Source organism: Diadema antillarum, unplaced genomic scaffold, assembly GCF_040938485.1.
Source record: "Diadema antillarum isolate AM-2024a unplaced genomic scaffold, OU_Dant_1.0 scf00000074, whole genome shotgun sequence".
NCBI classification, from domain to species: Eukaryota; Metazoa; Echinodermata; class Echinoidea; order Diadematoida; family Diadematidae; genus Diadema; species Diadema antillarum.
The window spans coordinates 4,401,160-4,416,041 of NW_027270963.1; the positions used below are offsets into that span (position 1 = coordinate 4,401,160).

Genomic DNA, 14,882 nt, shown 5'->3' on the forward strand with positions numbered 1-14,882 from the left:
AATCATCATGGTCATTACTGTCATTATTATGACTACTAGTGTTATCATTATTTCATCAAAAATTGTTCATACTTTGAATGAGGCTTATAAATGTATCTATTAAAGCCATCACTAACACTGTATTCACACTTACCCATAACAATGACTTGGATCACTTATTGCATTCAAGATCCTAGAGAGCACACTTTAATTAATTGCATGGATAGAAACACAATCTGTCATGACCAATTGTCTTTCAAAGGACATCACAACTAACACTTGGATTTCAGTATTGGATACCATAATTACTATTAAAAGATCATGATCTATTATTCTCTCACCGAAACTTGACATACATTTCAGCAAAATTTCCCCTTTCTCACAACCAGTCGCTGATACAATTTTGTACATGGTCAACGCTGTATCACCCCTAAATGTAATATCAACGCTAAATGTAATATCGACCCTAAATGTAATACACCTTAACCCTAAATGTAATAACAACCCTAAATGTAATACATTTTAACGCTAAATGTAATAATCGAGTAAACCCTAAATGTAATACATTTTAACCCTAAATGTAATACCCGGAGACAACCCTAAACGTAATACATGTCAACCCTAAATGTAATATCGACCCTAAACGTAATACATGTCAACCCTAAATGTAATATCGACCCTAAATGTAATACATCTTAACCCTAAATGTAATATTGACCCTAAATGTAATACACCTCAACCCTAAATGTAACAACCCAAAATGTAATACATTTCAACCCTAAATGTAATATTGACCCTAAATGTACATCTTAACGCTAAATGTAATATCGACCCTAAATGTAATACATCATAACACTAAATGTAATAACAACCCTAAATGTAATACATTTTAACGCTAAATGTAATAACAATCCTAAATGTAATTCATGTCAAGCCTATCAAATATAATATATTCAACGCTTAATGTAATCACGACCTTTAATGTAATACACCTGATTATAGAGGGTAAGCAACGCAGAATATCAGGCAAAAGGTCAGGGGGTATACAAAGGAGATATGACGCAACTTTCTCTCACACTCTTGAAAGAACGACAGACAACAGTTGCTTAGACCTGTTTTTGTTGTTTACCCATGTAAAAATCACACAGTCTTATTACATCCATTGTTTGCTGCAAAGTTAATTAGGTCCATGTGACATAGTTCTTAAATCTATTACCTTTATCATATAATCACATATTAAACATTTTGTATTCCAATCTTTATTCAGTGTTCATTATTGCTTAGAGTTTTGTTGAAAAAGAAAAAAAATATGGGCAAAAGTTAAGTCAGTTTGCCTTACTCATACATTCACATATCATAGGAAAGTCAATATACAAATGGTGACTCAAAGATGATAAAAAAGACATCTACTTCTTTTTGCTTTACTGGCATTTTTAAATTTATTTCGTGTACCCTCCCCACGACCACTTGTCCCAGTTTTGTGTCACTATAAGTATAGTAGTGATTACCAGGAGTAGTGAACAATGTCATGAGGCTAATACTTCGGACAGTGATTTGCTGCCATGTCAATGTGTGACAGATATTTCGTCGTTGAAACGTTACATAGATAATGATGGTTAGTAAAAAAATTGCGAAATCTTTCTAAATCTTTCTCATTTCTAATTTTCTCAATCTACTCGCTCTATCATCCCTTTTTATCAGTAGGTACAGTTATATGGGGTTTTTTTTTCTTGCAATATTATTCATATTCAGAATTTCCTTGCAAAGAATTTTTTTCTTTTTCATCAAAACTTTAAACAAACATGAACACTGAAGGAAGATTGGAATACAAAATGTTTATGTGATTGTATGATAAAGGTATAGATTAAAAAAAAACTATGTTTAATGTACCTAATTAACTTTGCAGCAACAAACAAAGGAATTAATAAGACTGTGTGATCTTTACCTGGGTAAACAACAAAAACAAATTTAAGCAACTATTGCTGCTCTTTCAAGAGCGCTATAAAAAGTTGCGTCATATCCCCTTCATATACCCCCCTGACCTTTTGCCCGATATTCTGCGTTGGTTACACTCTCTATAATGAGATTTTTAAATTTAGGGTCGTAATCACATTAAGCGTCAAGATGTATCACATTTATAGGGTTGACATGAATTACATTTAGGATTGTTATTATATTTAGCGTTAAGATGTATTACATTTAGGATTGTTATTACCGTACATGTAGCGTTCAGATGTATTACATTTAGGGTCGATAATACATTTAGCGTTAAGATGTATTACATTTAGGGTTGATATTACATTTAGGGTTGTTATTACATTTAGGGTTAAGGTGTATTACATTTAGGGTCGATATTACATTTAGGGTTAAAAAGTATTACATTTAGGGTCGATATTACATTTAGGGTTGACATGTATTACATTTAGGGTCGATATTACATTTAGGGTTGACATGTATTACATTTAGGGTTGTCTCCAGTTATTACATTTAGGGTTAAAATGTATTACATTTAGGGTTGACTCGATTATTACATTTAGCGTTAAAATGTATTACATTTAGGGTTGTTATTACATTTAGGGTTAAGGTGTATTACATTTAGGGTCGATATTACATTTAGCGTTGATATTACATTTAGGGGTGATACAAACGCCACCCCGCCCCACTTGCTTCTTTTCATAAACCTAGCACGAAATAGGGACTTGAATCAATTGAACACAATGCATTAAAATAGATCATGATGATGATGCAGAGGTAATTAAACATACAAGAGACCTTTATAAGGATTATACAGTCAAACAGTCAAAAATGTTTTCCAAACCCTGCAATGCCCATGGATACAATGTAGAAGCTTGTTACTGAATATGCTGTAAACTGCTTATATTCCCTCAATTCCCTCAATCAATCAAATCTGTGGTGATGATACATTTAAAGCAAACTAGAAATGTTGCTGTGGTGACTGGTATGCCTCCGTCATAATGTTTAATTCTCCTAATAGGTCTATAGTACGTCTTGACAATGTGTGATGACAGTTTCATCTAATTGGCAAAATATTAAAATGACATGTTATAATGTGTTGAGTGTTCACTTTCCTTGAACTAGATTTAATTGGATGAATGGCTACATTTTCTAAGAGAGCATGTATTTGGGGATTTGAGGACTTTGGTTGACTTTTAAAGGTAGGGGATACCTTTTACAGACCTCCCAAAATGCAGCAAAACATTAAATATGAACCTCAGGGGACTTAAAGGCCACTGCTGAGAAATATGGAAGTCAACAGTTATCTACAATTTGAATAATGCACAAAACTCAACTACTCAGTAGTTCTGTGTGTCAGCCACACTTAAGCCTTTTTGTTGCAGTCTTCTGTATTTTTTATCTATAAACACAAATCTAAAAGTATAAGAGCTGATGTAATAACATATAGAGTATGTGGCAAGAATGTATATAGAAATGTTTGTAAGTTTTGATGAACTTTCTTCACAAAATATACATGATGGACACACATGCAGTGCATGGGTCTGCAAAGGTAGCCTAGTAATGTACTGGAATTTACGGTGAGCCCCGAAAAAAATTCAATTCAAAATCTAACGGTCAAAAAAGTGTACTAAATGTTACCTTCCACTTTCAATACTTTATGGGAGTTTCTAAAATGATACTCTCTTCAATTTAACCCTTTTATAAGTCTATGCATTGGGCAATTTCAAAATATAGAGAAAAAGTGTAATTTCTGTATCAAATAGTAAATTGTTAGAATTTTGACTTGGCCTTTAACCCTTGACCTTTGACCCTATGACCTTAGAATTCCCAAGAGAATCGCTGTCAGGCAGAACATGCATAAATATGTGTATTAGTTTCATGATGATACCTTCAGCCACTTCCGGGATATATGGAGGAACAAGTGAAATCAAGCACATTCACTTGACCTTTGACCTTTTGGCCTTTGACCTTCTTGGCCAAACACTTCCCAGAGAATCTCTATTGGGTAATACATGTATTCACCAAGTTTCAAGAAAAATCTTGCAGCCATTGCATAAATACGATGGAAAAAGTGAAATTTAATGAGTTGACCTTGACCTTTGACCCCTGATCTTGACCTCATGACCCCAAAACTCCCTAGATAATCACTGCCAGTCAGTACATGCATATGTACTATGTTCCATGAAGATACCTGGAACACTTTCCAAGATATGGAAAAAAAATTGAATTCTAACATTTTCATTTGACCTTCGACCTCTGACCGTTGACCTTGTGACCCAAAACTCTCACTAGAGAATTAGTTATTACATGTATGCACTAAGTTTCAAAAAAATACCTTCAGGCATTGTATAGATATGGGGGAAATAGTGAAATTTTGTACATTTGACCTTGACCTTTTAACCTTTGACCCTGAGCATGTGTGCCCATAAGTTGATAGGCACAACTTCATCCCCTCATTCATATACTTGCCAAGTTTCATTAGGATACTTCACATGGTTCTTTAGTTACAGTTTGTATGCTGTCCACAAAATTGATTACGGACGGACGGACGGATGGAAGGACGGACGGAAGGACGGAAGGACGGACAACCCGAAAACGTAAAGCCTCCGGCGACACTTCATGGAGGAGGCATAAAAACAAGTGTCCCTGTATTTACCTATGACTACCAGTACACACTTTGTAGAACCTTTTGGACAATTTGGAATGTAACATTCAGTCATAAAAACTGGGGGCAACATGGTGGGGAATCTGTTAAAAGGTGCATGTCAAGAATTTGAATTAGGAAGATATGCATATTGCAGACATCCCCACCCTCTTTCTTTGGTGTGCACAAGTCTCCATCAAGCTTTAGATGAAATAATAAAAGAGCAAAAACACGAATAATATTTATGTTCTTATAATTGTTTTCAAGGGACACTCCATCTTGACACTAGGTTGCTTTGTATTAACTGTATATATCAGAAAAGTAGATCAGTGAAAATTTTGGGAAAAAAAGAATCGGACACACATACAGACACACACACACACACACACACACACACACACACAAGTACTGCACGTACTACAAGTACTACACTAATAAAAGTTTAGAGAGTAAGACAAATTGGCATTTCTTCATGACATGTACAATGTAGGTGCAGAGGAGCTCTACTATGGGTTGGCACAACAACAAAAAAAGAAGAAAGAAAGTACACCAATTTTCATTCTTCAGAGAATTTTTTTTCAGACCTGTTCTTGGTATATTAAAGAGTAATACATACATATTGCATGTCCTCCTCAGCAGGTAAGTTTTGTCTATGCCAAAATGTTGGAAGAAAATGAAAAAATTAGTAAAAGGTGCTCAACATCTAAATCACACAGAGTTGTCAACTTATCATATTCCCTATTCTTTTATAGTTCATAACTTTTTTTTTTTGGTTTATTGTGTCAGTCTCATTTTTGTCTTTTCATTAAAAACAATATCAGGATGGAATTTCCCTATAAATGAGGAAGAGTACATTTGAAATCCACTTTAAAACAAAGAAATGACTTTCATGAGTTGAGCACTATCCAAGTCTGTGTTCAGAGATTTTGCATTTCAGAGGCATACAGACAAAATGCACAAAGGAAACATGCTTTTTTTGTATATTCCCTGTGACTATGACTTTAATAAAGTCTTTGAATACTGGACCAGCACAGGACCAGTAGTCGTATACACGATACTAACTGCTACGAATTGAAACTCACATACAATACTACCAGTTACTACACAGTAGTCAATACTGTATTATCACTGATCACTGCATTGTTCCTTTGGTATTTTCCTGTACAAGGTATTACAAATTGTATGCAAAGTTAGAATTACATAACACCACTTGAAATTAATATAAGATGTACAGATCTTGAGTACAAACGCTGAGTACTAACCATATTGCACAATTGCTCACCGACACACAGGAAATATGGGTCTGCACATCTTCTAACCTACCTACAAAATGTATTGTATCCACATGGAGTAAAAGAAACTGCAAAAATTGTACCTTGTGGAGCATCATGTAATCAGTGTGGTCAGAGTATCAGCTCTTCTTAGCAATTTAATAGAAAATCATGATGAAGCAAATGAGATTACTTGTGGGTATTTTCTGTGGAAATAAAGATTTTTAAATAGCAAAGCATTAACCAAAGAAATGTACGATACTCACCATTGAAAACTTCACTGAACTCTCCAGGAGGTGCATGGAGAATGAAGTCTGACGCAATTTTTGTCTAAAATAAAGAGAGATAAATATAGTCAAGAGTTTAAAAAATAACTTCAACAAAATGCACTTCGCTCTGTCAAACCAAACAATCACATTTTATGCTCAGGTCTGGGTTTTTTTTTTTAAATTTGTTTCCGATTGTTCTTCTTAGTGATCTTCTTTTTTGTCTCCTTTTTATTCTTAAAGATAATATGGGCATTTCCACGGTAACTCACGTTACATTTTGAACTCAAAATTAGGTCGTTGAGATCAATATCCTTAAAACCTAATTAGTGATATGAGTTACTACATGTGAATGAGTATCATGCACCTCCATCCTACCTCACAGCAACATTACATCCACAGACTCTTATGAGAACTATGAGAAAAAACACTACAAATGTCGGTAACTCACGTTACATAATTTGGACATGCAAAAATTTGGCATGTCTTATATTCAAAAGTTTCCTCAAACAAGAAACAGAGAGACTTTAAAGTCTATTGTGCCAAAGTCATGGACTAACAACATACATCACCGAGTATGGTAAAAATTCAAATTGTCTTACATTCTCCAGGTATCATCATGTGAAGCGGTAACTCACGTTACGGTAACTCACGTTACAGTTTGTCCACATGATCACAAGACAATTTCTTGTCTTAATAATCCAGAGAAAACTTACCAAGACAACTTTTTTTCACAAACAAACTCCATGAATAAAGAATCTAAATTGATTTGAACATTGATCTGACAGTAATTAATCCCATTTTATCCATGAGATTACCAAAAGGCAGGAAACTTTACATTTAGAATACCAACTTGAAGATAAATTTCATTTTTAATTGAGTCGTTTTCCAAGCTTTCATTTGTACCGAGACAAAAATTGTATTCAACAAAATGATATGAAACAGATTTGATTTGATTGTTTTTTTATTTTACTAGATTTAAATGGATTTCAGGCTATCTAGATAAAACAAGTCATTCACAAACTATTCCATTTAATACACTGAGTCACGAAACTAGAGACCTGTACATGTAGTCTGTGGAGAGTTTAAAGGTTCAGAAATGAATATTTCAATAAATCCTAACTTTTAAACAATGCAATTTATATTCCAATTATTTGATAATTGTTTGAATTACTCAATAATCAATTGTTTGTATGTTTGATTTGTTTACAAATTCTTACACATATACTAAACTGGTACAGAAATTAGACTTGAATTACAGAAACTGCAGATAAATTTTAGTTATCTGCTACCAGTATTGATCAGTTTAATAAAATATGTTCATAAATGTTTAAGCCTTAAAAAACAATGGCTTTGGTCTATGAAATGTCAAGTAGCCATTATTTAAATTGTACATACATGTAAAAAGTATACCAGTATTTTCTAGAGTAATCAAGCAGACTGAAGCAGTAAATCCCAATGAAAAACATGAATAGTAAATATTTTGTGATCAGGAGGCTAACTATTAATATCACAAAATGTTGATAGTTTGCTTTAAGGTACATGACTGTCCAGCTCTTAAAGAAAATGTCTGATAATGAGGTTCACATTCAACAAGTTTTTGGTAATAGATCAGCATGTAAAGTAAATTATAGTAAACATGGAAAAGTTTCATTGTAGGATTTTGCAACAATATTGCTAAAACCTCAGAGTAGAATAGTATAAAACACATAAGCGTGTCAAATTCACAATGTTCAGTTCTCAAAAATCTCAGAAAAAACAGCAGGAAGCGAGCTCCAATCGTAAAATTCTGTTCATACATGTAAATGTTTCAGCCTCATAAACAATGGCTTTGGTCTATACAGGTAGGTATAAACTATGAAATGTCAAATAGTAATCACTTGAATTACAAAAACAAGAACTTTTCAAGAGTAATCATGCAGTGATTATCCCAATCAGGGGGCTATTAATAGTTATCACAAAATTTTGATAATTTGCTTGAACAAGGTCCATGCAGCTTTAGAAGAAATGTCTTTTAACAACTTTCGTAACAGATCAGTATACATGCACTGTAATATTAATAGTAAATATGGAACCTGTTGCAGCACATGTAATGAACATGTGTAATTAATACATTGTACATGTAGACCAGTTGGTTTGTTGACAGAGAGAGACCAAGAGAATAACAATCTACTGGAAATAGAATCTTAATACAAGAGTTCAGTAATCATGTACTCATTGGTTACTTACAATCACAACCTTCATATCATTTCTTGGTATTAAAGAAAAATCATGTCGGTAACTCACGTTACATTGCGGTAACTCACGTTACATGGTAACTCACGTTACAATTTTAAGACCTCTGTTATGAGAATTTGAAGCAAAGACTATAAGTCCCATCATATTTCTTGGATGTGTGCTGCATAGTTATTTGATAATCCAAAATACCATGTCTCAGTTGGGCACAGTAAAATTGCTAGGTTAAAAAGTTCATGTTTCGGTAACTCACGTTACAGCAGCTTCTCGAGCTATGTAAGAGCACGCTGGTGTCCGAAGTACATATCTTATATCGAGGTCTCCACTTTATTTACTGCTAGATTAATATATTTTTGATTTGTAAAACCAAACAAAGTTTGATTTGAGAATCAAATATAAAAAATAATCACAAAGAGCAACAAAAATGCATTTTTAGGGATTTTTAGGTCAAAAAATGCTTTCTGGTTTCAAAAGGTATAAAAATCCACAAAAGGGAACTTTTCTTAAAGGTAAAGTTGGTTTCACACACTTCAAACTATGGCTAACAAAGTAAGATTATCAGTTGTCCTGAAATATGCGGGTAAAATTTTGGTGGTCATGTCGCACAACTCACGGAAATGCCCATATAAAGTTTTGGTAACTCAAAAGTTCGCCTGAGTTTCCTTGTCTTAGTTTGTGTTTCAGGTTAAAGTACCTTTCATGTAACTAACACTGTGAGACTTACTCGCCCCAAAGTGCTCTCATGTCTTAGTAATCATGCAATAACGGTTTCGTACCAGAGCAGAGCGGGCTCTGAAAAATTCGAACGAGCCGTTAGTTTGACTCGATGCGGTACCGCGATAATCAATGTACACGTATTGAACGAAACCATTATTGCATGATTACTAAGACATGAGAGCCCTTTAGGGCGAGTAAGTCTCACAGTGTTAGTTATGTCATATGAATGGTACTTTAACCTGAAACACAAACTAAGACAAGGAAACTCAGGGAAACTTTTGAGGTACCAAAACTTTATATTATCTTTAAGAAGAGACAGGCATGAGGATGTCTGCTGGAAAGTATTAATACATTTATGTCCTTTGATCTCAAACTTCTGCCATTTCAACCAGTTCAGATCTGCTCAAAGGATTCTTAACAATTCAATGCACTTCAGCATTGTATGTGGGCAGTTCCAGCATTACGGACATTACATTTCAGGCAAAATTTGCAACTTCAAAAGGTCATTAAGTTAACATTTAACATTTTTCATTCTGAACTCATACAACTGAATCACACACATATGAACCTACAAATCATAAACTGTGTAAGTTTCACTCCATTTTAGCACGAGATACAGCAGTTACATTGTAAAACATTTGCCATTACGGACATTACATTTTTTGGACATGTTTTTCACATGCCTATTTATTCACTGAAAGGTCTGAGTTTAAGCACATTTAATTACACTACTTTAAGCATAAGTTGAAAGGTAAAGAAATGTTTCATTAAAGTTAAATTTAGTCAAAACTACATGTACTCCACACAATCATATGTAGATAATACTTAACTGCTACAAATGTGTAATGTCCATAATGCATTGGAACCGATAACCTTAAATGTAATGTTGTAATGCTGTTTTAAAAAGATCATACAGGTTCTCGAAAAAAACAAAAACAACTGTGTGGACGTGTTGTGTGTTATCGCATTTTAGCTTTGCATGTGAGTTCAGAACAAAATTTGATAAAAACACAGTGTGTTACAAAACTTTTACACTTTTTGTACATCTAAAACGTTATGGACATTACACTTTCAAAGAGGTGGAAATTGAAAAAAACTGAAATGATCATTTTTCAAAAAAGAATCAATTTCTTCCAATACCAAGAAGAATGATGTACCAAATGAGTCATCAGCTTTATCATATCATAAAATGATTACCTGAAAGTCATTTATTTCATAGAAAGAAAAAATTCGAAAGAAGAATTTATATGCAAGCTATTATAAATTTTCTGCAATGTCTTTGAAAAACACTTTATACTTCAATAGTTAATAAATATAATTTTCCAAATTGGACCAAATTCTTTATCATATCAGCTTGATATGACCCTTACTGAACACTTTCCATAGTAAAACAAAGCTGTTTCTTCATTTTCACCGTTGGGTACATTTAATTTTTTTTTCAGGAATTGCCCATGTTACATACTTCAGCACAGTTTGATGGATTGTGAATACAATGTATGATGTACATACTGTACATACTTGTAGAAAAACCAAGCTTGAACAGCACATACATTGTACATTAAAAAATAAAAAATGAATTATTGATTCAAAACTGTAAATACACTGCGATTTACATGTGCACTAAGAGGACGAAAAAATATACATTTGTATACCAACCATATTATGTCAAGTCTAGCCTGACTTTCGTGTATTTGTAACTTACTGACATTACTCTTTTTAATGCCTTTCCTGGGATTAGTTCTTACATACAGACTGTACAATCATACGATATACCAGAATTACACTGAAATCAATATATTTACAGTCTGATGAACGTATACTGTAGACAAACAGATACAACCATCGTAGGTATTTGATAGTTACTGCTCAAATTTAAGAAAGAAATCCATTCTGCCCTGGCACTAAATGAAGAAATGCTTCAAAGAAAGAATGGCAAGTTTCAACCATCAAAATGTCTAATTAAGAGAATATATTACATGTATGATCAGTTTTTGCTGTTAATGAATGACTGGTCATAATGGACCATCAAATAATGTGGGTATTCAAAGTTGATGCATCTTGTCAGCTATAGCTCCAGGCATGTGATAAGGTATTTCATGATAAATCACCTAAGTTTTTGATAATAAGATATTGTAGCCATAATTTGGTCCTGTCTGTCCTAGTCACAAGATTCTGATGCTGCTTAAAATGCATTCCTACTGGATTTGTCGAGCATAGTTAAAAAAGGGTACAAAGTGAAGCACTGATTTTGTTATAGACTGCAGAATATAAATTTCTCCCCTGGAGGTTCTAAATAGTCATTTAGTGGTTGGAATATCATCCCTTGTATCCTCTGTAAACAACTCAGAAGCAACGTTACATAATGCACTGCCCCAACAATTCAATATACATCATATAGTGCAGGATGATGTGAGAAGTATAATCCAACAAAATCATGCAACATAAAGGGATGGTACTTAGGAATTGTTTTGGTTATAGAATGGGGTTTCAAGTTTCCAACTTTTTGTGAGATAAATTAAGATACAAAAGAACATGTATCTAAAAGGGATTCAAAGTTTATTTGATGAAAATTGATTATGAAATGGCTGAGATTTTGATCCAAACCAATTAAGATCCTAATAAAAGGTGGGTTATTACTATGTTTTTGGATATCTCAGCCATTTCAAAAGTGGTTTCTGATACCTTTTGCAGAAAGTTAAAAAAGCTCAATCCTCATCTCAACCAGTATCATAGTAACCATCCCTTTTATGTGTCTCTTTCTTATGCAAACTACATCTACATTGTAACGCTAGAGTAAATGTTGCAGTTTGTGGCCGTTTAAGGGTTTTTGCACTCTGTAAACAAATCAGGCAAATTATTTTCAACCATTTCATGATATAACATGATTATTGCTGCTCATCATTGTTATCACAAAAATATGACCAATGACAAACGCAGTGGTCAAGATTGACCAGGGCCACGATCCGGTATCAGCGTTCACCGGTCTGCGACAGCAGTATCTCGGTTCACGGCACATTGTACAATTCCTATGCAATTCACGCATGTTCTGCGATCTTCTGCTGAATGTCTTCACTTGGCTCGCAAAACGTTGCGTAAGCGCCTGGTCCCATTGCGAAAGCACATGAAAATAGCTGGTACGCATGCACTGACCACAAACAGGGATCACAGTTCTGGCAGTGTTATTGTCGTCTTTCTCATGTTTTCGGCTCGCGAAAGTTCTATTTCTACGTGAGGAAATGTTTTCAAAATCCACAAACATTGGGAAAACAACAAAATAGGAACAAAGGGTCTGAGAAACTGGCTATTTCTTAGAGTCCTTGTTCCTACATTGTAACTGTGATGTTAAGAAATTGAACTGAAAAAAGAAATTTTGGATGTGAGATGTCATCATTTAGAGGAGAAAATTTAATTTTTGTTGAAGATTTTGCCCCTGCCATAGGTTGATATTTGTAGATTGGCAGTGTGTTGTGTGGTATACGTGTGTAGAGTGTGTCGCTGCATTCAGTGTTTTATTACCGAATACAAGTACGTTGCAACGGCCGCGAACCGCGACACTTACTCTAGTACGTGGTGGCAATTTACAACATTTTAAGAAACTGTACGAAGTACTGTAAAAGAGGAAATTTTTGCGCATTTCGCGTGACCAGAAACTAGCGCGAAAATAAAAGCAAATGAATATTTTAGCTTTCCATATGTTCCTGTGCGTGATGTCTTGATTCCGCGGAATTAAAAACATGCGAATCTCTTCTTACCCGGCCAAGCATGAAAAGTTAGTTGGGCGAAAATATCCATTTTTTTCAGTAGACAGTATACAGTCATACAGACAGGGTGTTCTACTCCACTATGCAATACGTGGAGCACTAAGTCTTCCTCTCGGGCTTACAAAAAAGGTTGTTTCTTGCTTGGTTTAAATGGATGGTACACTGTAAAAGTGGACAATTTCACAGTGTTGAAATTTTCACACATTTCGCGCAACCAGAAGCTCGCGCGAAAATAAAAGCAAGCGATCATTTTTGCTTGCCATAATGTTCCAGTAGTTAATGTCTTGATTCCGCGCAATCAAAATTCAAACATGTAAAACTCTCTTGTAAAGTTAAATTAACCGGGAGAGCGCGAAAAATTAGTTGTGGAAAATTCCACTTGTGGTTGTGCTCTTAAACTTCATATTTCTAGCATTATTGGTGAGATAATGAGAAACGTCATGAAATACAAAAGAGCATGTGACTCCTGGAGGAATTCAACATTTATTTGATGAAAATTGGTTTTGAAATGACCAAGATATCCAAAACAAAGGGATCCTAAAAGGTGGGACCCAACTTTAATTACGATCGCTTTGTTTTACTTTGTTTTTGGATGTCTTGGCCATTCCAAAACCGATTTTCATCAAATAAACTTTTAATTCCTCTTAAAATGGTATGCTCTGTACGATTTTGAATATATAAATTTTTATAAGTGGTTTCTTGGTAGGCCGGCCTAGGCCTAATAGTATAATTTTATTAGAACTCTAACCGTTAGACTCTAAATTTACTGGGTATCTCACAAAAAGTAATGAAAGCTCGATCTTCCATCTCCAAGAGTCCAACCCCTTGCTTGAGTTTTTGTGTAATTCAGGAATAGGATTCAGATAGAGGGGGTCTAGTCTAGCCTATATCAAAACATCTTCACCTCATAGAATCTACACAATAATCCTGCATCTTGCAAGAACTCTGTGACTGTGCCTGTGATTGGATACTTTGTCTCCAACAGACACCATCATCACATATAACCTGTTAGCATTGTTTTGTAGATCTAACGTAATTGTGATAGTTGTAGACAATATCTACACCCGTCCTGAAGACGGCGGGCATGTGATCATTTCTGGGCTCAGCTCCCGCAATCTAAACCCACGGCACAAGCAGGAAGTGAATTTTGGTATTGGAATTCCAGCATTTCATTGGCACTTGTCCAGTTGTAATTACGGTTTTTGGGAGCCAACCCATCCCTCTTACTTTCTGGTACCTAGAAGAGAATTCTAGATAGTTTCTCTTACCTTATCTTCGTTGGTTATTTGCTCAAAGCCCGACATCTTGCTCGCCTCAGATGTAGAATCTACCGGGAACGTATCGTAAATCGCAGCCTACGCCTGGCTGAATGTAGCGGGCGTTCGCTGGGATGGATTCGAGAATGCTTGCTCACAGTTGATTTCCAACTCACACACAGCTATCTCGTACATACACGCCTTTCTTGTCGAAGTGGATTGTGGGAAATGAGAGCGACGTGTGTCGCCCTCTGCGTCTGTTACCTGCACAACCCGGAAGAAGAAAGGTGATTTTACGAAAGGCCGTCCGTGCTATTTCGTATGCTGAGCGATCGAGGCGTTTGACTCCCCCGCAGCTCAGGCGGCTCCGCTCAATCATTGCGTGCAGATTTGCAGGTTAGCGGCCGCGCGCGACGTCGCCACCGCCGATGTTTACGAAAGACGGTGCACGAGCGAACAACCTCTAACGTTACATACACACATATTACACTTCTACACAGTGCGCGAGCGTCTGTGAGCTGAAGTAAGAAGGCTAGGCGAGAATCCCTATACATACAGTGCAGATAGTGTACGTGTATAATTACCACACTAGTCTGTTATGGAATGCACTGAATGTGTGGGAGCTGGATTTTCAATTATGGAGGAATGTTACGTATTTATCTCCAAAATGTGAGCTGCGTGATAGAGCCAAAATCTGAAGATAGATATTCTTCTTTTATTTAAGGAATTCACACCCAAATATGACTCGACGGAGGTAGTTTGCTGCCTGAGGAGCC

The 14,882-nt window shown here is 35.2% G+C and overlaps 1 protein-coding gene across 1 annotated transcript in view; it reads right to left on the bottom strand.

Moving 5' to 3' along the window:
• LOC139717322 (F-actin-capping protein subunit alpha-2-like) overlaps positions 1 to 14,315 on the bottom strand; it is a 36,443-nt gene extending 22,128 nt beyond the window's left edge. Inside the window, exons 1-2 of the mRNA XM_071628827.1 lie at positions 14,119 to 14,315; positions 6,138 to 6,201 (exon numbers count right to left, since the gene is read on the bottom strand). Coding sequence (XP_071484928.1) covers positions 6,138 to 6,201; positions 14,119 to 14,154 — 100 coding nt within the window. The 5' untranslated portion in view covers positions 14,155 to 14,315. The remainder of the gene's footprint in view (positions 1 to 6,137; positions 6,202 to 14,118) is intronic.
• Between the last annotated feature and the right edge of the window lie 567 nt (positions 14,316 to 14,882).